Here is a 27,579-nt window from a genome sequence, read left to right as displayed (position 1 = left end):
AGATAATCTTTGGATGGACAAAGTAACACCTAATTGTGGACATGAAGATTTGGAGAATTGATAACTTTGAAATGAGGATTTTATTTCTATGCATATTCCTTTCTGTCCCCATTCTGTCACAGATGAATCCCTATTTTAGTCAGGAATATTGTATTTCCTCCTCCTTCACAACAGAAACTTAATTGAGTTACATATAAGTGCTATGCTGTTTTCGGAACTATTTCAGTCTTGTATTAGCATGACAATATAATGGGTAGCTACAGTAAAGACGGTAAAGGTAGTAAAGACAGATTTTATTTGGTACTGTTGCAATAGGGAAGAGCAGCTTCAGTAAAACTGAGGTCAACTTTCCATACTGCAAGACAGCTGGGGATTTATAGACAACAAGCAGAGGAGTTGTTCAGTGGGTAGAAAATTACTAAAAGCAGACATCAAGGGTAGAAGGATTCTTGCCAAAGGCAGGCCAAGTACTTAAGACGTCCAGGATGATGAATGAGAAATTTGATCCAATATCGAGAGTGGGAGACAGGATTTTTACTAAAACTGGGCTTGGCAGGCCCAGGACTAGGCCTCACCAAAAGACGGCTCCAGGAGACCGTCTAGAGTTTGGCTAAGGACAGTGTCTTTGACACAGCAAAAGGAAAAGGCAGAGGAAATTATTAGTTATTTTTAGAAAAGCAAATAGTACAATCTAAGCTACCATACTGATTTGTACTTCAGGTTCTAAAGTGGCAGATCCAATTGATATTACCAGAACACAGGCCACACGTCTAATTGGTGGAGATTTTGTCTGCGTCCCACAGTGATAATTCTGAAGCACACAGAGCATGGCCTGACCCCGAAGCAGGATACAGGTGCACTAGCACCAAGGGGGGGCTCCCTACGTATCTGCCACGCCTCTACTTGGTCTCCTCAATGCAAGCGGGTCCTCTGGGTTCCGCCACGGGCGGGCACCGCCAACTTGCCGCGAGAACAGCCTCGCTCGCCGCGGCCCGCGCCTGCGCACTCCGCGCCCGCCCCGCGCCGTGTGGGAGATGGCGCCCGGCGTGCTGGGCTGCGGCCGCCGGGCAGCGTCCGCTCCCGCCGGAGAGGGTGAGTGCGGAGCCCACGTTGGAGACCCGGGTTGTCGGTCTCGGAGGCCCCCGCAGGAGGAGCCCCCGACTGCGGGGTGAGGCCCCTTCGGCCTGAGGGGCAGGGCCGGCCTCTCTGCCCCTGCGGGGCGCCGGGCCGCCGAGCTCCAGGTGCACCCCTAGTCAGCCCGGGAGCCAGGCCGCGGCGAGAACACCGAGAGCGGAGACCGTGCCCCGACGCCGCCCTTCCGGCTGCCCCAGCGGGCGCCGAGGCCGAGTCACAGCCCGGGAGCGGCGAGGGCCGGGGACTTGGCGCGGCGGCCCCGGGCCGAGGGGTCCGTGAGGGATCCTCCGCGGGCTTTCCCCCAGCACCGCGCACGCCTGCCCGGGGCGCGCCCCAGCGTGGAGGGAACCGGCCCCTCGCAGGTCCCCTGCTCGCGGTACGGCCGCATCTCGGCCCCGCCTGCCGGGTTTGATTCCGCGGGCGCTGGCGTGGGCTGCCCCTGACCCGTCCCTCCGCAGGAACGGGGAGGCCAGCCCCGTGCGGATTTCTACTTAAGGAAATTTCTTTTTTGTAAGCAATTCTTTTCATTTAAAAGTTCAGTATAGGGCAACTAGAAAACTCATAAGCAAAATCATTCAAAGTCTGCATGTCGGCGTGTATCTATGTATAAACATAGAAGTACTTTGTTTTTTAACAGAAATATCAATAATAGTTTCCTTTTCTCCATTTACCTTTTAAAATTGAGTCATGAAATGCAATTGGTAAGGTATTTGAATTGCACAAATCTTAAGCTCCATAATTTTTAGCCGTCTGACCACCATCCAAGGAAGATAGAAAAAAACTTTTAAAAAAATTTAATTGTGGAAACCATCTACTTATACCAAGTTTTACAAACAGCTATGCCCTTTTAATGAGTGAGGGAAAGTACGGCTGTGCCATGTTTAGTCCTCCTGTGTGCTCTCGGGTTTTTATTTTCAATATTATAAACAATATAGGCTATCTGGCTGTATGCACCTTTGCATTCTTGTCTCATTCTATAAATCTCTTAAAGAAATTTCTAGGTCAAGGGTACAGCAAGGCTTTTGATACTTCCTGTCCTACTCCCTCCAGAAAAGTAGCAGTTTATATCTTGAATTGTTATATGTAAATTTTCTCTTGAACCATTTATGTTGGTAGAATTTTAATTTGTTCCATCTATCCTTTTACCTGTTGGGCTATATCATGCATGAGGGCAGTTTTATCTGTTTTATTTGCAGCTATATTTACCCTTGCCCAATGGAATGATGCCTGATACATAGTAGAGAGTCAACAATATATCTGGTGAATAAGTGATTCTGCCTATGCAGTAATATTACGTTCTAATTAACTTAGCTTTATAAATTTTGGTGGGCAAGTTCTCTCTCATCAGTATTCTTTAAAAAAAAAAATCTGTGGCTACTGGAGGACACGTCAACTTTAATAAATTTTTTCCATAACTAACTTTAAAGCATTCTTACTTAGGTGTAACTTGGTTAGGAGCATGTTAAGTTTTTAAATTAATTTTAAAGAAGTGACAGGCCAAGCGTGGTGGTTCATGTCTATAATCCTAGCACTTTGGGAGGCCAAGACAGTAGGGTTGTTTGAGGCCAGGAGTTTGAGACCAGCCTAGGCAACATAACAAGACCCCATCTCTACAAAAAATAAAAAAATTAACCAGGCGTGGTGGCATGTGCCTGTAGTCTCAGCTACTGGGGAGGCTGAGGCAAGAGAATCACTTCACCCCGAGGTTCCTGGTTGCAGTGAGCCTTGATCGTGCCATTGTACTCACTCCAGCCTCGGGGACAGAGCAAGACCCTGTCTCTTTTAAAAGAAAAGTGATACCTTAGAATATTGAGACATCTAAGAATATGGTATGTCTCTCTGTTCATCTTTAAATAAGTTTAATACACTTAATAAGTAAAAATTGTAGTTTTCTTTATGTAGATGCCATACGTCTTACTTAGTTTATTTGTAGGCATTTTATTCTTCACTGTTGTAGGAGTCTTGTTTCTCATGGCCTCTTTCCTTCCCTCAGCTCTGCTTCCTCTGGATTCTGCCCCTCGCCTAGGCAGAACCCCACAGGAAGGAAGGAGAAGACAATGGCTGCTGGGCCTCTGCCATTGGGAGCTCAGGTGAGCTCATTTTCCTCTCTCAACCCTCTCTCTTACTCCTGTACTGTGTGTGGGCTTCACTGCAGAGGACAGGCTATTGAGATATTAGAATGCTGGATATTCTTCACAAAGCTTCCCTCGGTGTCCCTCACCTCAGTTCCCAGCTACCATTTATTCAGTCAACTAGATACCCTGACCTGCTGACTTCTTGGTGCTATTCCAGGGTCAGAAAAGGAACAGAAACTATATGAGAGCTGGTCCTAGTGCTTGTAGAGCATATAGACTCTTAGGGATTGTAAAAGAGGACACATCTGTACACATACAGTGATAATGATTGCACAGGAATATAATAAGAACAGGTGTGGTTAGGTTTCCAGATTATCAGTGCTCCAAGACAGAGAAGAGGGTGATCAGGGTGGCAATCAGGAGAAGTAGGGAGTGTCACACATCTCAAGGGCTGGGAAGGGATAACTGGAAGAGATTTACTATAATGGAGCCAGAGTGTCCCAAGTTTAAATCCTGACTCCACCATTTAATAGCTGCATTGTCTTGGGCAAGTGGCTTGACTTCCCTTAGCATCAGTTCCTCATGCTTACAATATCAGCTGAGTGTCTTCTGTATACTTAGCATTGTTAAGAATTTCAGAGCTGGGTGCAGTGACTCATGTATAATCCCAGCTACTTGAGAGGCTGAGGCAGGAGGATCACTCAAGCCCAGGAGATCAAGACCAGCCTGGGCAACATAGCAAGATCCTATCTCAAAAAAAAAAAAAGGAATTTCACATGTTCGTTTCATTTAGTAATACCTGCTTCATAGGTTTGTTGGAAGCTCAAATAAAATAATGTAAGTAAAAAGTGCCTGTCATGGTTCTTGCAGTGTTGAAGGTGTTCAGTAAGTGGTAGACACTCCTAGTATTATCCCAATGAAGGGCTTGGTATTTAGAATTTTAGAGGGGGTGCAAATGTAGCAGTAGGCTGGAGTAGAGGGAATCAGATATGTTGGGGCCAAGTGCCAGGAAGGAGGAGTTTGTATGGGTGGTGGCCATGAAGGTAGAGGAAGAGGAGATCAGTCTGAGGAATTTTGATAAGGGAGTTGGCACTATCAGAGCATTTCTAGGAAAAAGCTGTCTCTATCAGATAGAGGAAATCGGGGAGCTGGGACAGTAGGGAGGATTCCAGGCTTCTCTGAAAAAGAAAATAAGAAATCCAGGGACTTGGCCCTAAGTACTGTTTTTTAAGGTTAAGTTTACTTAACCTTGTTTTCTGCAATATTGAAGGACTTAGGGTGTTTTCTCTTTTCATAAGATTTTGTATTAGGGTTGTCTTGTTTATTAAAGTCACTTGTTTATTTACCAAAGAAACCAGTTTACTCAGGATTCTGTACCTTGTGTTTTATTTTTAGTTTTTTGCATTTCACAATATATCTTGGAGGCCTGACTCTATCAGTACATCAAGAGCTTTTTTCTACCCTTATGTGGGTACACCCTAGTTTATTTAACCAGTCCCTGATGGGCATTAGCCTAGACTGTTAGTGTCAGTCAGCAACAGACTATTTCTTCACTTTTGCTGCTGCTTCTCTGAATTACTGATTGATCACTTGGAGCTATACAGCAGATAATGGGAAATGAGTGACTAAAATGTCGAGAAATAAAACATAATTGTTAAACAGATATTACTATAAGCTGTAAATTGAATGGAATTACGTAGTAATAGATTTGGCACATATCAATGCAACATTAAAGCCATTTTCATTTTTCATCTTTCTTCATAGTTTTATTTTTCCTTTACTGGCCAGTGATGTGACATGAGTTGCCCAAGTATGACTTTTATGTGCCTTTAAATTTTATCATATTTTTCTGAATATAAATATTAGGTATATTGCCTAATCATATCTTATAGCCTTTTTAAAAATGTATATTTTAAGAAACGATATTTATTATTTAGACCACTGTAATTAGTCCCATAAGAACAATATATACCATGTTTCTTTAAAAAGGTCAATTTCCTTTCAAATACAAGAACTATATAAAGCAATACTGTAAATGCAAAACAGTGGTCACATTACAGATCTGCAGGCTTAATCGTTGCAAATAATATATTTTTTTAATCTTACGGCTAGATATTTTCTCTGAAACACAGTGTTAGCACTTAGACAAGATATAGCTGTAAGAGAACAAAAACTTTTTGTTCATGCTAATTTTAAGTTTGAATCTGTGATATGTCCTATTTTAAAATGTATTCCCTCTAATTGCTTTTATGACAATAGTTATAGGCAGAAGAGCTTCTACTTAACCTCCAGAAGTAGACAACTCTTGTTCCTTAGTTTTATTCTTCAGTTTTATGTTCTCTGTTTCTCATGCTAGGACACAGCTATATCAGGACTGATGTTTTACAGTTTTACTTAAAAACACTTAAACACATACAGACCAAACTAATACAGCTCAGAATTTAGAAATATAACTAGTAAAGTACCAAAGAGAAATTGTGTCCGTGCAGAGGAATAAAAAAGTCTTGGTAATTTTAAGCATAACAGACTAGGTTCTTTGTTTTTTTTTTTTTTCAGACGGAGTCTCACTCTGTTGCCCGGGCTAGAGTGCCGTGGCGTCAGCCTAGCTCACAGCAACCTCAAACTCCTGGGCTTAAACAATCCTGCCTCAGCCTCCTGAGTAGCTGGGACTACAGGCATGCGCCACCATGCCCGCCTAATTTTTTATATATATATTTTTAGTTGTCCAGCTAATTTCTTTGTATTTTTTTAGTAGAGACAGGGTCTTGCTCTTGCTCAGGCTGGTCTCAAACTCCTGAGCTCAAATGATCTGCCTGCCTCGGCCTCAGAGAGTGCTAGGATTACAGGTGTGAGCTACTGCGCCTGGCCCAGACTAGGTTCTTTATTCAAAAACTTTATTTTTGTTTTTGGTTCTAAAGGGAAAAACACTAGTTGCTACATGGGTTTGGTCTTAGATTTAGTCAGACAATAAAATAATGAGAGAAAAACACAAGACTTGTTCCAAAGTCACAAAATGACATTGTTGAGTCTACATTTTTCTCCACTTTTTTTGTGTGTATGTGGAAAAAATACCTTAGCATTCAATACTAGAGAAAATATTTTTCACTAGTAACAGAATATTTATATAGGGGAATATTGCTATGATCTTCAAAAAATATAAAATTAAATTTACAAAAACCTGGAAGACCAAGTGTAAGCAATCTGGTATTTGCTTCAATGTCCAATACCATCATAATTATCTCTAGCATAAAGGCAAGAAGTAATGGATCTCAAGTATCTTTGATAACTGCCAATATAACTTGTACTACTGTCCTTACTTTGAGAGATACCTTTCCCAATATTTGTGATTTGGTTCTAAAAAGTCATCTAATTTTGCTATTCCCTTGAGATGTTGCATTAATTTTAAAAGTTCTTTGACTTTATCTCGATTTTGGTGTGCTTTTATACAAGGCTTTATCTTTAGTCCAATCTGTGGGTTCATTAGAAAATTTATTCCCATATCATCAAAAATAATGGTGGGTTTTTTTGCTACAGCCAAAAACCTTCCCCATATAACACTAAGAGGTTTTATGTCTATTAATCCTCTCCTTGAGGATTATGTGCTGTTATTGCAGTAGCACTGTCCAACATGAAAGTAATCTTATAATTTGCATTTGTGTTCACTCCCAGCTCTTTCATTTTAGCTTCAGTCCACTTCATATTTGTTGCAGACCAGATAAGAATGTCATAGTCCTCATATGCAGATGTTAGGAATTCATGAAGATATGGCCACATTAAGTTTACCCCAGTCTCTGCACAAGACCTGCAGTCAAATAGTATATAATCAGTATCTACTACCAATAGCTTTTTCCCTTCCCTGGGATGACTCGAAATTTCCACTTTGTACTCTTTTACTCTGTGAGAAATTTTCAGTAGGTTTTCTTCCCTATTTTTTACTTCAACTACTTCGTTTTCAATGTCAAAGTCATTGACAACATCATCATTGTCAGGAGTGGATCTAAGACATCCTCCTTTAGCTTCAAGTCCAAGTAACTTTTGGCATTATGGCAGCACTCCCATAAGGGTCCTGAGAAATTGGGATCTAACACAGTTTCCTTTTCTGAAAGGGTGCTCACTGAATATTCCTGTCTGCCCCATTTTACGAAAATAGGGAGAGCCATTCTTGAAACGTATGTGGAAGCAGCTTTCCCTTAGAAAAAATACCTGGAACAAGGCAGGACCAGGCCAGTGGATGCAGAAACTGGCCACAGTGGAACCAAAGGTGACCAGAAATCCTTCTTTAAAAATTTAAAGGCTATGAGAGATAATTCCAGGTCTCCAACCCTCAAAAACAACTATGTATATATTCTGCCAGCCTTTTAAAATACCTATATACATCCTTTGTCCATTTTTATATTGGGTTATGTATGTATAAAAGAGGCCTTTTATATAACGTGGATAGTATTCCTTTGCCATGAGTTGCCAATGTCATTCTTCATCATTTTTCTTTTAAATTTGTTTATAACATCTTCTGCCATAAATAAGTTTTGAAGTTTTATGCAGTTACACTTCTTTTTCCTTTGTTTGGTTTTAGGGTCATGCTGTGAAAGGCTTTCTGTACGTCAAGAATATAGATAATATAATATAATACAAAAATATTTTTCTGTGTTTTTTGTTAGTTTTATAATTTTAAATTTACATCCTTGAGCTATCTGGAATTTACTGTATGTGATGGAAGGTAGGAATTTAACTTCATTTAACATGACATGGTGAGGCATTTCATCCATCTATGCATTCATTAAACAGATATTTAGCACCTGCCTACCGTGCGCTGAGCAGTGTTCTGGATACTGGGAATACAGCAGTGAAGAAGATAGGCAAGTTCCCTTTCTCTTCGATCTTACTTTACAGAAAAGGGAGGCAGACAACAAACGGGAAATAGTGTTGCAGATAGTGTTACGTGCCATGACGAGACACAGCAGGGCAGTGTGGTAGAGTGTGGCTAGGGGTCTGTGTCGCGAGGCAGAGCAGAATGGCCCCTTTGAGGAGATGGCATTGGAGCTGATGTCATCTATTGAATAATCTGTTCATTCTCCATAGCTTTGAAATATGACCTTTAAAGTATACCAAATTTCCATATATGTGTGTGTGTGTGTGTGTGTGTATCACAGTTTATTTTTCTGGATTCTACTGTTCTATTTCTGTTGTAGCACCGCACTATTTTATTTTTTGTTTTAGAATTTATTTTGTTATTTTCCAAATATACCCTCATTTTTCTTTTCAAAACTTTGGTTACTGTTCTTACACATTTGTCCTTCTAGTCAAATTTTTTTTTATCTATTATCAATTTCCGTCAGTGACAGTAAAAAAGTAAAAATACGCAGTTATGATTTGAACCTCAAAATCTAAAAATCAATTTGAGGAAGACTACTATCTTTACAACGTTTATTCTTCCTATAAAGTGAAAAAATTATCCTTCACTTTATTCATATCTTTCATCATGGCCTTTGTTAACTTTTTACAAACTGATCATGAAGATCTTGCATATTTCTATTAAGTGTATTCTTAGGTGTTTCATTTTTTTATTGCTGTTTTGATTGGGATTTAACTATGATTGTGATTTTTTTTTTTTTTGAGACAGAGTCTCTCTCTGTTGCTCAGGCTAGAGTGAGTGCCGTGGCATCAGCCTAGCTCACAGCAACCTCAAACTCCTGGGTTTAAGCGATCCTCCTGCCTAAGCCTCCCAAGTAGCTGGGACTACAGGCATGCGCCACCATGCCCGGCTAATTTTTTCTATATGTATATTTTTAGTTGGCCAGATAATTTCTTTCTATTTTTATTAGAGACAGGGTCTCTCTCTTGCTCAGGCTGGTCTGAAACTCCTGACCTTGAGCGATCCACCCGCCTCGGTCTTCCAGTGCTAGGATTACAAGCGTGAGCCACCGCGCCCGGCCATGATTGTGATTTTGTAAAGAAAAAAAATTGAATTGCTAAGTATTATATCTGAAGACATTTTCCTACTGTGGTACCAAAAACTTCATCACTGTCATATTTTCTTTATAAATTATACTTTCATCATTTAAAATATCTCTATTTATTGCATTTGACAGCGACCTTTTCAAAGAATACCAATATTAAAAAGCCTATGTTTTTAGGTTTAAGAAAACCTCTGCATGAGTGAGATGAACCTGTGAAGCTTGCTTCAAAGACCATGTGTTACCCTGTACTTACTACAGTGCTGGGGGAAAAATGAGCCATACTAAGTAGAAAGGAGAAAGGGAAAAAACATTGCAAGGGATTAACAACAAATATATTTTATGAACGACATTGTTATATTTCACTTTAGCCTTTTAAAATGCCTTTTTGTAGTTTTCTAAATCAGTATATCACAAGCCTGTGGCTGGCATGGTACATTTCATAATAGAGGTAAGCTCTGTGGCACACTTGGCTCTTACCTTAAGGTGGTGAGAATTTAAGGAAGTGAGGAGACCAGCCCATAGCAATCTGAATTTGGACTTTTAATTTTGTCTAAGTATATTCAGCTAACAAGGCAATTTATTGAAAAAAGTGGATTATTTTAGAAAGGGAATCTCATATTTCTGATTTGACACCTTCTTTCACCAAAACAGGGCTTATGTTTTGTTCCACATATATTCTACCTTATGTGATGTTTATATGTTATCCTCCCTGCTTGCTTTCTTCTTCTTTTTTTAACATTCACCTTATTTTATGTAATTCCCTGCTTGCTTTTTATTTGCATTTGCCTGCCATATCTTATCTCTACTTCCCTCTTTTTTTTATTTTTAAATTTTTGATTTATGTTGTAGGTGTATCTTTTTCATAGGTACAATATAGCTGGATTTTGAACCAATTTTAGAGCTTTTATCTTTTAAAAGATAAAGTGAAGACATTTACATTTGTTGTTACACATGTATTAGGTCTTTTTCTAGTTATTTGATTATGGTTATTATACTGTCTTGTTTCCTGCCTTCTCCTTTCTTTACATTTGTTGAACTGATGATTTTTCTTGGTTCCTTTTTTCCTTTGATAAAATGGAAATTCTGCCATGTATTTCTATGTTTTCTGAGAGTTCCTAGGGTTCTTTTCTTAGCCGCCTTCTCACCTCACATTATAGGGAGTTGGATGCCCTTGGGTTCAAGTTCTAGCTGTGTGATCTTGGATAAGTCATTTGACCTTTTTGATCCTCAGATTCCTTATCTATAAAATGATGATGTTAGTGCTATCAATCTAGCAGGTTGTTGTGTGGATTCAATGAGGTGAGGTGTGTGAATCTCCTATTAGTGTAAAATTCAGTACAAATGTGAGTTGTTTGTCATAACTGCCACTCAGTTGTGTTCTGTCCTTAAATGAATATTAAATGCTTACAGTGTTTTAGTTTCTACACTAAAGGCTAGAGGACAAGGCTCCAATGGACTTAAACATTTGAAATGCCATTTTCAAGTCAAGCTGGATTTTTTATTGGTTCTCTCATAGACTAACCACATTCTAGATTTTTCCTGTTTACACATGGTTTTCTCCAGTAACTGGAATTCTTGTGTTGCAAAGCCATGTGCTGCCATGATTTATTTGAGCCTTACAAGGCTATGAGTTAGACTGTGAGACCTGACTCTGAGCTCTCCTGCTCTCACCAGATATGCCTCCTCCCAGCAGGAAAGGCTTTCTGCCCAGCCAAGCCAGGTACACTCTGCCTAGTCCTCAACCTGATGGTTTTGTCTCCTTACCAGCCTGCAGATTATTCAAACAAGCCAGTTATAACCTTCGATGGTAACCAAAGGTTACCTCACCCTCGTGTCACTACAAAGCCTGCCTCTCTCAGTCCTGCTGGTTCACCGTGTTCCTGAATGTAACCCCCATGTGACCCTGCGTGGCCTGTGGCATCTTCCTCCCCCAGGCTGTGAGTATATGTGACTAATAAATTGCTGTTGACCTCATCTGTCTAGTGTCAGATGTCATGTGTTTGGTCATCTTGTACTATGTAAAGCAGGGATTCCCTCCCTCATCAATGGGGTTAATAGGACGTGATCAGAACACCCCTCTTCTTCTTCAGTGGGAATCTAGGGCAGGTTTTAGTACCTTCCCTGTATCTGCCTCATACCAACTCTTCCAGTCCTTAACTCCCAAAGCACTTTGTATATTATATTTATCTCTGATTATCTCATAATATTGTCTATTTTTGTTGCAGATGTTTTATTTGGAGGATAGCATGTTTTTCTCATACAGATGTCTGTATCCTGTCCCTTCTCCTACTAGTGCTGCTGAATTTTTCACTTCTCTCAGAGGGTCTGTTTGCATAATCCTTAGGTAAGGAGGAATTTTTAGTTTCAGGAGTCAGTGACATTCAAGGTTGTGTCTGTGGATTTCCCTTGGGAGGGGTGGATTCAACTAGACTCTGCCTAGAGGAACTTGTGTGGGAAGGTGAAGCTGGAGAACTACAGCAGCTGGGTCTCACTGGGTAAGGACTCTTCCTTGAAACTCAAAACCTACCTTTTGGCACCTATCCTGTATAGCCTCTGAAATTCATGGATTTGGACTTAACATCCTTGCTCTTACAGGACATTGTTTTAGGGTATTTGCTTGGTGTGCCCTCTTTCGAGGTGAAAGGTCTTTTCTGTAGAGAATGGGAAATAGGGCACTTCATAAGCCACACCTTCCTTTGTTTCAGAAGCTCTGAAGGGGAGAGGATCAGAAGTGTGCTGGGACTGGTTTTCAGACTCAGTTCAGAACCCAAATTTAGTGTCTTTCCTCCCAAGCAGGAAATCAGCTTTCCAAACCAAATGTGATTTCCCAGCTGGAACAAGAAGAAGTGAGCCTGATGAAAAAAAGAACTCCTCCAGTGTGTCTTTCCAGGTAAGTGTCAGGCTGCACAGACTTGCTACATGAGTGTGTTTCACTGAGGAGAAATCATTTCAGAGAGCCTTGGGTTTCAGAGCCATTTGATGTGTATTCTCAAAAGATACCTCTGCATTACTGGTGGGACTCATTTCCCTAGAGCTCACATATATCCTACCTTGGAAGGAGGTAGTTATTAACACATTATGAGCATTAAATGGGCTACTACATTTGTAGCACTTACTATTGTGTGGAACATACTGAGCATTCAGTAAATGTTAGCAATTACTGTGTCCTCTTTGTTGTCTTCATCTGTACTTTAAATTGAATCTTTGTCTTTTTTTTTTATTATTTTTTAGCAGCACTCTATCATCAAATGAATTCCTCTGTTTTTCTGTCTCCTCTGGGCCTTTACTTGCTTTGATGAGTATGTCTTCTCAGCCATAACCTATATCCATAGCTTCTTTCCTTCATTCATTTAAACATTTGTAAGCTTTTTTCTCGTTTAAAGAAAACTAACATTTCTCTTCCTCTGAACTGTATATGTATTTTATACAGTCCTCATTTAAAAACAAATGAAAAATGACTTTGGCCTTGTTTTCATTTCCATAAGCTTTACATTTTAATGTATTTCCTTTCTCATTCCCAAATTTTTAATCTGCATCTACTACCCATTCAATACCATTTTCCTCTAAATATTCAGTGCTTCTTAATCTTTATCATCTGGTTTCTAATCCCATCACAACTGAAATTTCTTTTCTATATTTTATTGCTCACTTTTCTGTGCAAAAATATGCATTTTGCACTTCTATCTTCACTACTGTGTGAAAGCATCAATCATTACTTCTTTTTATATATTTTTATTATTATTATTTTTTTTATTCTTATTTCAGCATATTGTGGGGGTACAAAAGCTTAGGTTACGTATATTGCCCTTGCCCCCGCACCCCCCTGAGTCAGAGCTTCAAACATGTCCATCCCCTAGACAGTGCGCATTGCACTCATTATGTATGTATACACCCATCCCCTCCCCCACCCACATCTGCCCGACACCCGACCAATGTTATTCCTAAATGTGCTCTTAGGTGATGATCAGTGAAACCAATTTGATGGTGAGTACATGTGGTGCTTATTTTTGCATTCTTGGGATACTTCACTTAGTAGAATGGGTTCCAACTCTTCCCAGGAAAATACAAGAGGTGCTAGATCACCTCTTGTGAGGTGAGTAGTACTTCATGGTATACATATACCACATTTTATTAATCCACTCATATACACTTTTTTAATTAAAGAAAGAAGCAAATATTTATTTGATCTCTGGGTGGTATAGAACTACCTAAATATAAAGCAATAAAAGAAATCATTAAAAGAACATCTTGATAGGAAAAGAATAACCTTATGACTGCTGGTTTCCAGTAAGCTTTCTTTCTAAAGAACAGGATTCTAGGAGAGAGGAATCACTGAGTTGAAGGATATATACATTTTTATGGCTCCTATTAGATATTGTACAATGTTGGGTACTATTTTATGTTTTCAGTGCTAATTTATTTGGTAGAAAATGATGCTGTAAAGTAGCTTAAATTGCTTTTATTATAGATTTCTGTGGATTTGATTGCTATTGATGTTTGTATTTGTTCTTATGTAAATAACCTATTCAACAAGTATGTATTGAGTATTGTTCCTAGCACTGGGAATATAGCAATAAGAAAAACAGGCAAAGTTTTCTTGAAGAGGTTATATTCTAATGAGGGAGACAATAAGTTAATAAAGAAGGAAGGAAGGAAGGGAGGGAGGGAGAAGGGAAAGGACAGGAGGGAGGAAGGGAGGAAATGAATATAATACAGTGATGGGTGCTGTGTGGAAAAACAAAGCAGCATGAAAGAACTAGATTAGGCAAGGGCTGCAATTTTATCAGGGTGGTCAGGGAAGGCCTCTCCTTTAAGGTGGCTTCTGAACAGGTACTCAAAGTGATTGTCCACAAGGGAAAACGTCCCAGACAGAGGGAATAGCAAAGGCTCAGAAGTGGAAGTGTGCATGGCATCCTGTGAAGGGGACAGTGCTAAGAGGTGCAGGGATTTCTTTAAACTTTGTCTTTCAATCCTTCTGTGAAAAAAATCTATTTCTACTATCCTATTTTTTGTTTCTGTGAGCCGCCTTCTCATTTTCCAAGTGTTCTTTTTTAAGAGAGATCTTTTTTTATGCATGCATTAACTTCTCTTATTTGCATAAGGATATTTAAATTTTTTTTGGTGTTTTGGTGTATATATGCAGCATTTTTTTTCTTGCTCTGTAGATTATTTTAGTGGATTTATGCCATTTTCCTCACCCCATTGTCATTATGGTAGGTCTTCTAAAAGCAGCAGAGGCAAACATACATATTTTTGATGTTATGTTTTCCTCTCCCTTTTCCTTACCCCCCAAACTTCTCCATCAGGTTGTGTCCTAAAGATTCTTCTCGTGTCTTTGATTGCATTTCACATTGTATTTTACTTGTCACTTTGAATGTCTGTCTAGCCACAGTATGCTGACTCACTGAATAGTCATTATTGAACATAGTTTTTTTAATATCCCCTGCCTACCACATTGCCTGTCAGAGCAAGCAGTTAATATATGTTTGTTGAGTGACATTGAATGATGTTAAGTAGAATTTTTAGAAATCAGGTGAAAATATAGATTTGACAGTTGTAATCCTGTTTGTGAAATTCCTGTCAGTGGAGATCAGATAATTATCAGGAAGAGTGAGTGAGAAGGGCAAGCAGTGAAGATGGAACTCTGAGAACAGTGACTTGTGGCTGGGGGCCAGAGATGCTCTAGCAAAGGTGACGGAAAGGGTGGTCAGAGGAGGAGGAGGGGGCTTAGGGGAGAGCAGGGTCAACGGGAGAGAGAGACAGAGGGCGAGTGCAGCAGTATCAAGTAAGAAGTGAAAACTGCCTGTGGGACTCAGGACCTGGGACCCAGGGAACAGCCCTTTCGGTGCTGAGGGGAATGTGCTGTGGGCAGAAAAGTGAAGGAAAAGCAAACAAATCAAGTCTTTTAAGTACAAACTGTTGTTTCAACAAGACTAACTTTGAAGCAAAAGGAAGAAAGAGCAAGAACTGAAAGAAATCAGAAGTAGAGTGCCTCTGGTTTGTTTTTTAACAAAGGGAAGACTTGACCGTATCTATCATATAAGAGCAGAGAAATACCCTTTAGAGACAGAGAAACTAAAGACAGGGAAAAGTAGAGGAAGCCGTGAACTTTTAGCCATTAATTAGTGGTAATTAGGCTTAAATCAGTTGATGATGTTCAGTTACGAAGAGCACAGAGAACATGATTATTTGCAAACACCAGATCTTGTTCTTTCCAGATTTTCTTGGATATTACTGCCAGATTAACCTACCATTTAGCCCTCTTACTCTCCCGTCTAAACCAAGAGGAGAAAGCATCGACTGAGTACCCTGCTCGGCTCTTCCCCAGTCGTCATCTAATTTACTCGTGCTAACAAAGGGGTAGGTACTGTTAGCCCCTTCTACAGTGGAAGAAATTAACTCAGAGAGGTGAAATAACATGGCAGAATTTGAACACAGGTTTTTTGTTTTGTTTTGTTGTTTTTTGTCTTTGAGTTTAAAGTCATAACTTTCTTTCTTTGCCCTGCTGTGACTTCTTATTTCCTAGTATATTAGTAAAACTAGAACTTCTATATCCTGGCCTAATTTTCTTTTTAGCATCCTTTTCTTCTTTTTCTGTACTAAAGTTTTTGTTTGTACAGTTGTTGAATGAATGGTTTGTTAGATTTTGCTCCTGTTTTATAAAAGATGAATAGAAAATGTAAAGCCAGATGGGCTATCCTGGGACCAGTATTATCACTAGTACACTTGTTAATATTGATGCAAGATGGAATTTATTAGAAATATGGGAAGCAGTGAACTTTTAGCCTTCAATCAGTGGCCATTAGACTTAAATCAGTTGATGTTCAGTTATGAAGGAAGCAAACAAAAGTTAAGAAAATGCATAAAGTATTGGAAATCTATTATCAAAGATTAGACATAGAATATAATGAAGAAGTATCCAAAAAGTTTGTTCTTCCTTAAACAGGACAGGCCCACTACTGCCTTTGGGGCCTTGGCACTGGCTTTTCCTCCCTGTCTGAGAAGCTTTCACTTAGATAGTCCTATAATGCCCTCTCTTGGCCCCTTAAAGTCTTTGTTTAAATGTCACCTTTTCAGTGAAGCCTTTCACAATGACCCTATTTAAAATCATAAACCTTTCTTCTCACCCATTATGATAGCTATATCCATTCTATTGCTTTGATTGTTTTCCCATAAGGTATACCACTTAAATACTAAATATTTTACTTATTATGTTGATTGCCCTTCTTACTCTCACTAAATTACAAGTTTTATAAGGGCAGAAATAACATTCAGGGTCACTTTCCCAAGTTCTTCCCTCTCTCTGTCTTCAGTATTTTCAGCTTCCTGGTGGCTTCTCTTTTCAGTCCTCCAGCCACAATGGCTTTAGTTGCCGCACTCCGCTGTGACTCTCAGGGGCTGCCTGCAGCAGGAGGACAAAGAGAGAAGATGGAAATGGGGCTTCTCACCAACCTCTTGGGACAAGATTCTTTGCTTGTTGAGGAAGGTCCCCTCTTCTCATGGTTTGGGGCTCCTGTCAGTTCTCAATGCCACTGCCATTGCAACCATCAGAGGATTGTTTAGGTGCCGGGGGTGCAATAGGTGAAGAAAAGAAAAACAGAAAAAAAATCAGGCAATTTCCCCTACCCTCTCCAGGCATTAGAGGTCCTTTTCCTGCTCCATGAACCTAGACCCAGAGAGCTTTTCCTGGAGAAGCTCTCCTGCCTTCTTCTGCCTCAGGGCCTATTTTCAGGTTTGTTTAGTACAGTGGATAGCTGAGGAAAACAAAAAAGGTAATCTCACCACTGGTTCAATAGTCTTCCTCCTCAATTCACCTGCTACTATTTATTTTTCAGAGTCCTCAAATGACTGCTTCATGCTTTCTTTTGAGGTTTTTAGTGGGAGAGACAGGGTGGAATGTGCTTACTCCGTCTTATCTGGAGCAGGATCCTCCACTTTGGTTTTAATTTGATCTTTGAGCAAAGAATTCTCTTAAGTTTTTTAGTACTTTGTTCTTTATCTGTGCCTATTTTCACTTTCCCACTCCTACTTTTTGGGTTTCCTTAATTTCTTTTGGGACATACAGTTTTTACTTTTTTCAGGAGTAGGAGTATCACTTCTACTGAATATAAAGTATTCATTTCTGCTTTTAACTTATTTATTCTTCATTTATGCTTTCTTTTTTAGTTTTAGTAGAATAATTTATTAATTTGTTTTCTTTATTTTGGTTTAACAATATATGTTAGCTGTGTCACATTATTTTTACTCTGTACTGAATATTTTTTAATTTTCTTGAATTTTGGATTTTTAATTTCTGTTTTACTAAAGTGTTGTTTTTTGTCTGTTTTTTCATGATAGTTTCATTTTCTCTTGCTCTGTTTTGCCAATTTATTGAGGTTTTCTTTGTCACCTAATACATGGTTAAGTTTTTGTGTTTCATGAGCACTTGAACAGAGTTTTTCAATATAAACAAGATGTGGAATTTTACCTATATGCACTTAATTGTACTAATTATATTCTTTAGTGATTTTATATCTTTTTTGTTCATATTTGCTTTGTGAAGTACTAAAATATATATTCAGGACTTCCTATTTCTTTTATATTTCTGACAGCTTATATTTTCTGTATTTCTTTAATCTTGTTTCATATCCTGTATTGCTTGCTTTATATCCTTTATTTAGAGCATAAAGGTTCATGACCAGGGTGTTTTAATTATTGTTTCTGGCTTTATCTTTAGTGACTCTTCATACTGTTTAATTCTTTTTTAAAAAATATTTTTGGTCTGGTATTATCTTTCTGATATTTATTAGTCTGCGATTTGCTTGTTTGCATTTATATGGCATATCTTTGCTTATCTTTTAACTTTCAACTATTCTGAGACCTGTTTCAAGAGTATCCATTATGGATGATCTATAATTTAGTTTTTTGACCGAATTTAACAGATATTTCTTGGGTTAATAGAAATGTTTAGTTTTTCTTTGTTTGGTAATACTATCTGGGTTTTTGTTTGTTTGTTTTGTGTGATTTTTTTTATTCCCTTTGCCTTTCATGCTAATTTAGAAGGCATATACTTAGTTTTAGCCCACTAGTTGTTGCTCTTTTAATTTTAAATAATAGTCTAAGCCCTGTGTTTCTTAATTTATTAATTTCAGAAATAAAACCTTTTCTTAATTGCTCTTACGAAAAAAAATTAGTGTACCTATACTATCCCTGCTATTTCTAGTTCTTATTTTTTTTTGTAAACATTTTCCAGTCTGTTATCATCACATTATTATTTTTTATTACATTAGCTTTTCCTTATTAAACTACATCAATTTTCATCACTTTATTTTAATATTTACCTGTATTGGTTACTTTATTCTTAAGTGGATTCAGTGTTTCACTGCCAGTCTTTTCAAACCCAAACCAACTTCCCCATTCAAGTTTATTTTTTGTTCAAACTGAATATTTAAATAATAGTTCAGGAATGGTTTGGGAGCACTGTAATTGCTGAATGTTTCATGCTTAAAAATGTGTTTTTGTCTTTTCCACCCATGCATAGCATGCTGGCCAGGCTGAATTCTTGACTCACATTAGTCTTTCCTCAATCCTTGCAGACACGGCTCGATTGCCTTTGGGCATCCTGTGTTCCTTGGAAAATCTCGTAGGCCAGTTTTTAAAACATGTGTAGGCAATCTATTTTTTTTTTTTGTAAGCATAAGTCTTCAAAACTAACTTTTAAGTTAGGTCTCTAAACTCCATGAAGATATAGTGAATACCTGCTGTTAAGTTTTCTATAGCATAGAAGGATGTTTGAACTTAAAATGATTAATACTTTCCAGAATAGCAAATACTTCCTTGCTCTTTTTCTCATTTTATTTTTGAAATATATATACAAAAGAATGTGTAAAATGTATGTACTATTTAACAAAAACCTACATACTCTTATAAGCCCTTTATAAACATTAACTAATTTTTGTTCTTATATCAACACTATGAGATAGCTACCATTTAACAGATGAAAAAAACTGGAGCACAGAGTGGTTAAGAAACCTGCCCAAGGTCACACAGAAATAATGGTGGAGCTCAAATTTGAGCCAGGTAATCTGGCTTCAGAGTTGTTACCGTAACCACCACACCATACTGCTTCTCTTTATAGTTCATAATGATAAAGACTAATGAAGAATAAAGAAAGCAGACACCCAGGTACCAGAACCCAGATCAAGAAACAGAACATTGCTAGTGTCTTGGAAATGCTTTGTGTACATCTCCTTATTCACATCCTCTTACCTCTACCCAAGATGTAACCGCTGTTCTGACTTTTGTGATAATTCCCTTCTCTTTATTTTGTTTATAGTATTGTCATGTATCAGTGAATCTCTAAACAATATATTTAGTTTTTGTCTATTTTAAAACTTTTAAAACTTTATCTAAATGGAATCTTACTACCTGTATTTTCTGTGCCTTTCTTTAAATTATTCATTCATATTAATTTTCACTGTTATCAATTATTCCATTTTATAAATACTTGACAATTTAGTTATCCATTCTCTTACTGATGGACATTTGGGGTGTTTTAAATTTTTTGCTACTGTGCACATTGCTACTTAAAAAATCGAGTCCTGGTATACTGCTGCAAGGCAGACTTACCAAAGTATATGTACCTAGAAGTGGATTTGCTAAATCATAATCTATGTGCCTGTTCTAGATTGTACTAAAACATTTTTCAAATACTTGAACCAAATTGTACTCCCACCAGTGGTATGTGAAAGTTCTCATTACCACACACCTTTCTAAAATCTAAAGTTATCACTCTAAATTTTTACATTTTGTTCCTCAGGTGGATGTGGAAATGATATCTCATTGCAGCTTTCCTCTGCCTTTCCCTGGTTACTATTGAGATTGGGCGTCTGTGCTTATGTTTACAGACCATTTGTGTTTCCTTTTCTTAAGTGCTTGTTCAAGTCTTTTTGCCAGTTTTTCTAGTGGGCTTAGTGTTTCACGGACATTGTTTTTGCAGGCCTAGGTTCTAATTCTGGGTCACGTGTTGTAAACATCTTCTCCCAGTAGGTAGCATGATTTTTTAGCTTTCTTTATGTTGTCTTTTGATGACTGGAAGCACTTATTCTCCTTTTTGGTTTTTATGCTTTTCTTTTCTTCTTGGTCTCCTGTTTTTATTATTTTTAAAATTTATTTCCTCAACCTCTACATAATTTCCAAACTGAATATTTTCTGGGTATCATTTATCTTTGAATAAAGGTAGTTCTATCTGGCCTTTTATTTGTCTATTGTTTAAAAAACAAATGATTCTCCTTTGCTCTTTATTTACTGGGTATCACTTTACATGTTCCCAGTGAACTTGAGTTGGATAGCTGGATGTGACCATAGTGAAGTGGGGCAAGAGGCAGCCTCCAATTCATGTGTTGCCTGCTGATATTTTCATACTCAGTTGGATAGGTCCTCTCTTTGTGGTTACCTGGTAGTGTGTGTTTTGGATGTGAAGCCTGCTTGACTTGCCACTTTTTCTTTCTTTTTATGTAGTAGGTCAGGTTGGAGGGAAGGGGCCTGGTTAATTCATACCTCTGGCCTCACAATAAAGCCTGTGCTCAAAGGCTTTGGGTTTTTGGTTCAGTGTTGATCTCTGCTCTGTTGACTTTGATCAGCAGTCATAAGGCTGATTCTCAGATTGTAGTTCCTATCTTCTACCCCTAATTTTGTCTGGGATAGGAAAGAGGATCTGAGGAAATAAAGCCTGAGTGGCTACAAGGTTCTTCCTTCAGTCCCTCTCAGGCAGTTCAGCCAATTCCCCCTTGCCTGTCTCTGCCACCAGCTCTCATCTTTAAGGAATGGATACTTAGGAAAGGGCAGAGCCCTTTAAAACTGTCTTACCCCTGTGAGAAAATTACAGCCTGTTGAAAGTTTAAGGGAAAAAAGCTTTTATATTGTGTCATCCTCCCTTAAGAGTTTACGTTTCAAGTATGTTCCAGTACTTTATGTTCCAGATAAGTATGTTCCCAAAGTATAGTTTTTACACATTATCTTACTTACTCCTGATCCGATTATTTTTATCCTCACTTCATATATGTGAAAGCTCAGACTCAGAGAGACAAGTAACTAGATAAGATGCTGTTAAGAGCCAGGGTTTGAATCCAGATTTGTCTGATGCCAGCTCAACAATCTTTTCACTGTGTCACACTGTGATGTTTTATGGAGATTAACTTGGTGTAGAACTCTACGCAGCCTTGCAAGAGGGAAGAAACTGCTGGTAGGAATACCAGGTACAGTATGGCAGGGCTCTCTGATCTGCCTCTCAGCTCTTCTGTATATTTTCCCTTAGTGCTATCTTCATTATTCAGCCGGGTCCACTGGTCAGGGAGTTCAACATCCATCCCTCCTGAATGGGCTCACTCTTTTCTCTGCTTACCCAGTGGATCTGCCATCCCCCATTACCTGTGGACCAGTTCAGTGTTCATTCCCTTCTTTCCAATTTCTCTATTTATAGGGACATCTTTGAAAGCTCTCAAATGTGCCCAGTAATTATTCTAGTTTCATTCTCTTATTCCCACCTTATATAGTTTTCAGTTTCCCAGCACAGAAACCAACGTGCACTGAATTTTTTTATTTTTTTCAGACTGGGAGACACGACTTGAAACCAAAGAGTCAACTCCAAAGCCCAGCATTACTGAAGATTTATCCCATGGGGTAATAATGGAAAGGGAAGGTCTCTGGCATTCTACTTTAGGGGAAACCTGGGAGCCTGATAATTGGTTAGAGGGGCAACAAAAAAGACAAGACAGACATCTGGGCCAAGTGGCAATTACCCATAAGGAAACCCTCAATGAGAGGAGGGTATGTGGAGGTAATGAATTTGAAAGATTTTCCAGTCAGGGTTCAATCCTGGATACACAACAAAGCATTCGTATGGCAAAAAGGCCCCATAATTGGAATTCACGTGGAAAAGATGCCCAACAAAATTATGAGTTAACTAAAACTCAAAGAATGTTTGTAGGAAAGAAAATCTATGAATGTAATGAGTGCAGGAAAACCTTCAGCCAGAGCTCATCCCTTCTTAAGCACCACAGGATTCATACTGGGGAGAAACCCTATAAGTGTAACGTGTGTGGGAAGCACTTCATTGAACGCTCCTCGCTTACTATACATCAAAGAATTCATACTGGAGAGAAACCCTACAAATGTAATGAATGTGGAAAAGCCTTCAGTCAGAGCATGAATCTTACTGTTCATCAAAGAACACATACTGGAGAGAAACCCTATCAGTGTAAAGAGTGTGGAAAAGCCTTCCGTAAAAATTCATCTCTTATTCAACATGAAAGGATTCATACTGGAGAAAAACCCTACAAATGTAATGAATGTGGGAAAGCTTTTACCCAAAGCATGAATTTGACAGTACACCGGAGAACACATACAGGAGAAAAACCCTATGAGTGTAATGAATGTGGAAAAGCCTTCAGTCAAAGCATGCATCTTATTGTACATCAGAGAAGCCATACTGGAGAAAAACCCTATGAATGTAGTGAATGTGGAAAAGCCTTTAGTAAGAGCTCAACTCTTACCCTACATCAGCGAAATCACACTGGAGAAAAACCCTACAAATGTAACAAATGTGGGAAATCCTTTAGCCAAAGTACATACCTTATAGAACATCAGAGACTTCATTCTGGAGTAAAACCTTTTGAATGTAATCAGTGTGGAAAAGCTTTCAGTAAAAATTCATCTCTTACTCAACATCGGAGAATTCATACTGGAGAAAAACCTTACGAGTGCATAGTATGTGGAAAACATTTCACTGGACGATCATCCCTTACTGTACATCAGGTTATTCACACTGGAGAGAAACCTTATGAATGCAATGAATGTGGAAAGGCATTCAGCCAGAGTGCATACCTTATTGAGCATCAAAGAATTCATACTGGTGAGAAACCGTATGAATGTGATCAGTGTGGAAAAGCCTTCATTAAGAATTCATCCCTTACAGTACATCAGAGAACTCACACAGGAGAGAAACCCTATCAATGTAATGAATGTGGAAAAGCCTTCAGCCGGAGTACAAACCTTACACGACATCAAAGGACTCATACATAAAGGAAGTTCTCATTGGCTCCTTCAGCATGATTAACTTTTAATAATAATCAGATAAGTCATGCAATGTAGAAACCTAATAAATGTAATGATTGTGAGAGTCTTTTAGTTGAAGTACAATATACCATATCAGATATATACCATACAGACCACTGCAGAGGAATCATATAAAAGTGGATAGATCTTAATTTAGAAGGCAAAATTTATGTTATATCAGAATGTTGAAGTAGCTAATGTTATAAACAATGAAGAGTCATGCTGAAGATAAGTTCTATTATATTATACTGAGGATTCTGCTTTGGATATCAGAGACTTGACACTGGAAAGAAAATGTGAGAGTGTTTAATTGGACAGCCCCAAAAGACATGGTGTGTAGTTCTGATCTGTCACTAACTGGGTAAGTCACCTACTTTCACCAGGTTACAATTTTCTTATCTGGTAAATAAGTGATTTTGGATTTAGAAGATTTGCAGGATCCCTATTAACTCTAGGTGCTACAAACATGTAAATATAATGAATGCTAGGAAATTCTTGAACTTTTACTGTTACATAGGTTGGCTAGATGTTCCTATTCCACAGTCTGGTTTCCTTGGATGTTTTGAGTCCAAATTCTCTACCTCTACCAATTCCTATTACCCTTCCATATCTCCCCTTCACCCATTGTTATTTTCTCCACTGAAACATAGGCTGGTTTCTACAAGGTGATGGAATAATTGTACAGATATTAATGCACTAGCATGCTGTTTTGAGTTCTCAATCATTAAACTGTTGTTAAATAAGCTGATTATTTAGAAAACAATATAACTTAAATATAGTCTTTAAGTACATAGGAATCAAATAAATACATATCTTTGTATCATATTCTGGCTATCAGGTGAGAAGGAGAAGAGAGGAGCTGAACACTAGTGGACATGGAAAAAATTTGACATTAACAAAACACTGCAACTCAAAACATATTCAGAACAATCATTGGGAGATTTTATACATCTGTGGTTATTAAACAGTAGTTAAGATGGTTTCATTTATTTCACTCACATTTACCAAGTCCTAAAGATGTGCTGGACATGATTATAAAATCAAAATGAATAAAATATTCTTGTTTTCTAAGGGCTAAACTAATAAAGTGGCAGTGTGGTGGGAGAGAAAAGGAAGAATTCAAGCATTAATGAGGCAGAATCTAGAAAACTAGGTAACTGGTTAAATAAGGCCACTTGAAAGAGAAGGAAGAGTTGAGGATGACTTGAATTTCTTATTTGGGTGAACAGGGGTGGCATAATTAAAAATACATAAAGTTGACTAGTTTGTGGGGCAAGAGTTCAGTTTGGGGGTATTCCGATGATTCTTTAGGACATCCAAATGAAGAGAAGAAAAAGGTCAGTGATAAAGGATATGCCTAGAGTGCTGTCACTGAGTGGGTAAGTAGAGGTGACAGGAAACAGTAGAAGCTGAGAGGAATAAATAGCCAAAAGAAAAACGAGGAGAAGGTGATGTTGCTTCAGAAGTAAAAAGGGAATTTTAACACAGGGATAAAAATAGTTAATATTGTCAGATGCTATGGAGAGTAAAGTAATATAGAAATATGTCATTTGGTTTTGGGTATTGATTTGAGACAGATGATTTAAACCAGGTGTGGTGGCATGCACCTGTAGTCCCAGCTACTTTGGTGGCTAAGACAGGAGGATAGCTTGAAGCCAGGAGTTTGAGGCCAGCTTGGAAAACATAGCAAGACCCTGTCTTAAACAAAAAGATCATTTAAAACCTCTAAATTTTATCAGGTTTTGAAGAGTGAGTTTAATGTTGAAAAGGGTTTAGCAGCTTTGCTAAGGCAGGAGAAGTTTAGAAACATAAGTAGGAGGAGACTGGGGTTGAGAGAGGGCATATCTATCAGAAGAGCTTTGGTCGACCAAAAATGGAAATCCCAGTCAACAGTGGTGTAAACAAATAGGGACTTATTTTTCTCACAAAATAAATCTGGAGGTGCTTGGCACTGGTTCACAGACAAAATAATTTAATGTATTGAGTTTCCATCATGGTCATATGATGGCAACCATAGATTTGGGTAAAATATCTGCATTAAAGGCAAGAAGGGGGTGGGTAGCACCAGCAACATCAGTGCCTTTTATCAGGAACATTTTCCCAGAAGCCCCTCAGTAGACTCCTGCTTACATCTCGCTGATAACAACTGTGTTCCATGGGAGCAAGGGAGGCTGAGCAAAGAACTAGTTAGCCCATCTAGCCTCGATAGTGGAAGCAGGCACAGAAAAGGGGTGTTGAGAATGGTGTTGATTGAGCCAGCCAATAATCTGAAAGGGTGTGTTTGTATGATTTAAGGTAGGATTGAGTAAATTCATAACTGAAAAGAAGAGATATGGGAGAGTCAGAGGTGCAGGAAGGACAGGATATGCAGCTAAAAGTGGGAAAATAATATTTGGAGCACAGGTGGAGCCTGTAGGAATCTCAACAGGAGGAAAGAATCAAGAAACAATGGGTACAGAAGAAGATGTTTGTGGTGACAGTGGAGGAAATTCCCATGAATTCTTTGGCCCTTCAGCAACTCAGTCTCTGGGCTATATGACTTCTCATAATTTTGAGTCATTGCATCCATCCTAGGGTCAATGCCTTCATTTCTCCCTCTTCTCCTTGCCATGTGCCTTCCTTTAGGTCCTTTATTTTACTGCTGTCTTTATCATTTTCATCTATTTTCTACCTTTGCCTCTTTTCTGCCTCTTTTGTTCTCCTCCATCTATATCTCTTGAGATCAGGTGGGGTGTAAGAAAAAAATGTGAAGGGAGACTAAGTGAAGAGAGAGAGATGATTAAACATCTGTGTTTCTGAGGATATTATCAGTTCAGTGTTTCGTTCCCCTTCTTTGCCTGTTCTAACTCCAACAGTTTATATTTCTGTATAGTCAAGGAGACCCAGGATCTGCATGCTGAGTCAAGAAGACAGAGTGTGTGTGTAAAGAGTGAAGAATCTCAGTGTCAAAGATTTACCCTGTTCTTCTCAAGCCTCCAATCTTGGAATAAGGGAAAGGATGCTCTTTATTTGGGAAACAACTGGAAAGAGCATTCAGAGTATAAGGGTCTGGGAGAGAAGACTCTTGTTAAATCCTCTTGTTAAGCCCATCCCTTCACTTCAGTGTCCATTCTCAGGTAGAACTGAAGTTTTTATAGTATTTGAGAAAAAAAGGTTTTTTTGTAATATGAAATATGGTATAGCCAGACCTCATGGCACCTGGGAGCCACCAGCAGCCAAGGATATATGTGTGCCCTCTCTCCCTCTCTTCATCCTCACCCCTCACCACTGCTACCACCACCACATAGGCTCTTGCTGCTCTTTCCATTGGCTCACTGGTGGTTGGTTTCCTTTGCTTACCATTAAGGTTGCACATGACCCGAAATGTCAGCATCAGCTCTCACATTTGAGAAAGGTCATATCTAGTGAATTTTCATCTCCCTTCTGACCACCTAGTCTCTCTGTCCTAATTCTAGATTTCCATGAAAGGAACTCAGTTGGTCCAGATCATCTTTTTAAGACAGACCTCACAAGTCACTCTTTCTGGCCAAGTACCCATCCCCTTTTCAGTCAGCTGGTAGGAAGAAGGGCTACCATGTAGTCATTGCCCATGCAGTCAGTCCTGGGTGCAGCAAACTGATGGGTATGACCAATATGTCATGCTATATTTCCTGAACACCTACTCAGTAGTTGCTGGAGATTTAGAGCTCTAAAGGAGCTCATGATAGGGGAGTCAGAAATAAACCAGGAATTAGGATGCAGTAGGATGACTTCAAAGATAGCAAGAAACACAGTGCCCTCTGGAATTACAGAGAAGGAGGTGATGAAGGTACTATTTTCTCTGTGGGTGGGTCATCACTCAAAAGACTCAAATAGGGTGATTTCCTCCACTTGAGCTCTGTGAAATGGGCATCTGGGCATTTTAAGATGTTACCAATCAGGCCTCTCTGGTTGGTGGAGAATAGAGGTGGAGCTGAAAAATAAGGTGTTCCCTCCTAGATTGTGATTGGTGGAGAATAGAGGTGAAGCTGCAGAATAAGGTGTTTCCTCCTAGATTATGACTGTGGAGAATAGAGGTGGAGCTACAGAATAAGGTATCCTTCTTCTAGATTGCGCATAGCCCCCAACGCCTGCATGTTCCTGGGGACTGCCTCTGGCTCCTAAAAAGAGTCACAAAAGATCTGGAGGGGAAGAGACTGAAAAATTGATGAATGCTTCAGAATAGAATCAAGGTGGGTTACTTCCTGTACACATATTGGCACAATTCAATTCCTGCCTGCAGTCAACAGACTTAAGAGTGCTTTGCCTGTGCTGCATGTTGGAGTGACAAGGATGAGAAA

At 38.8% G+C, this 27,579-nt stretch overlaps 1 protein-coding gene and 1 pseudogene across 8 annotated transcripts; one reads left to right on the top strand and one right to left on the bottom strand.

The window, feature by feature from the left end:
• The first annotated feature begins 1,000 nt into the window (after nucleotides 1-1,000).
• Nucleotides 1,001-24,083, top strand: ZFP2 (ZFP2 zinc finger protein). 8 transcript variants are annotated; one of them, XM_045527775.1, is made up of 7 exons: nucleotides 1,001-1,092; nucleotides 3,128-3,224; nucleotides 10,934-11,103; nucleotides 11,460-11,510; nucleotides 11,963-12,056; nucleotides 15,385-15,526; nucleotides 21,756-24,083. In XM_045527775.1, the coding sequence occupies exon 7, from the start codon at nucleotides 21,833-21,835 to the stop codon at nucleotides 23,225-23,227; it is 1,395 nt and encodes a 464-aa protein (XP_045383731.1). In that variant the 5' UTR covers nucleotides 1,001-1,092; nucleotides 3,128-3,224; nucleotides 10,934-11,103; nucleotides 11,460-11,510; nucleotides 11,963-12,056; nucleotides 15,385-15,526; nucleotides 21,756-21,832; the 3' UTR covers nucleotides 23,228-24,083. The 8 variants fall into 8 exon arrangements, with proteins under 8 accessions (XP_045383731.1, XP_045383726.1, XP_045383727.1 ...); XM_045527770.1 differs by having other exon boundaries at nucleotides 11,392-11,510; XM_045527771.1 differs by having other exon boundaries at nucleotides 11,392-11,510; nucleotides 11,960-12,056.
• LOC123621926 lies at nucleotides 6,523-7,369 on the bottom strand (annotated as a pseudogene).
• Nucleotides 24,084-27,579: the final 3,496 nt, after the last annotated feature.

This window comes from Lemur catta, chromosome 16, assembly GCF_020740605.2.
Source record: "Lemur catta isolate mLemCat1 chromosome 16, mLemCat1.pri, whole genome shotgun sequence".
Taxonomy (NCBI): domain Eukaryota; kingdom Metazoa; phylum Chordata; class Mammalia; order Primates; family Lemuridae; genus Lemur; species Lemur catta.
The sequence above is the reverse complement of the archived record's forward strand: the minus strand, read 5'-3'. Positions and strand labels throughout refer to the sequence as shown.

Excerpts from the sequence above, each read along its gene's own strand:
- ZFP2 (XM_045527776.1), top strand. The coding sequence starts at position 21,833 with ATGGAAAGGGAAGGTCTCTGGCATTCTACTTTAGGGGAAACCTGGGAG.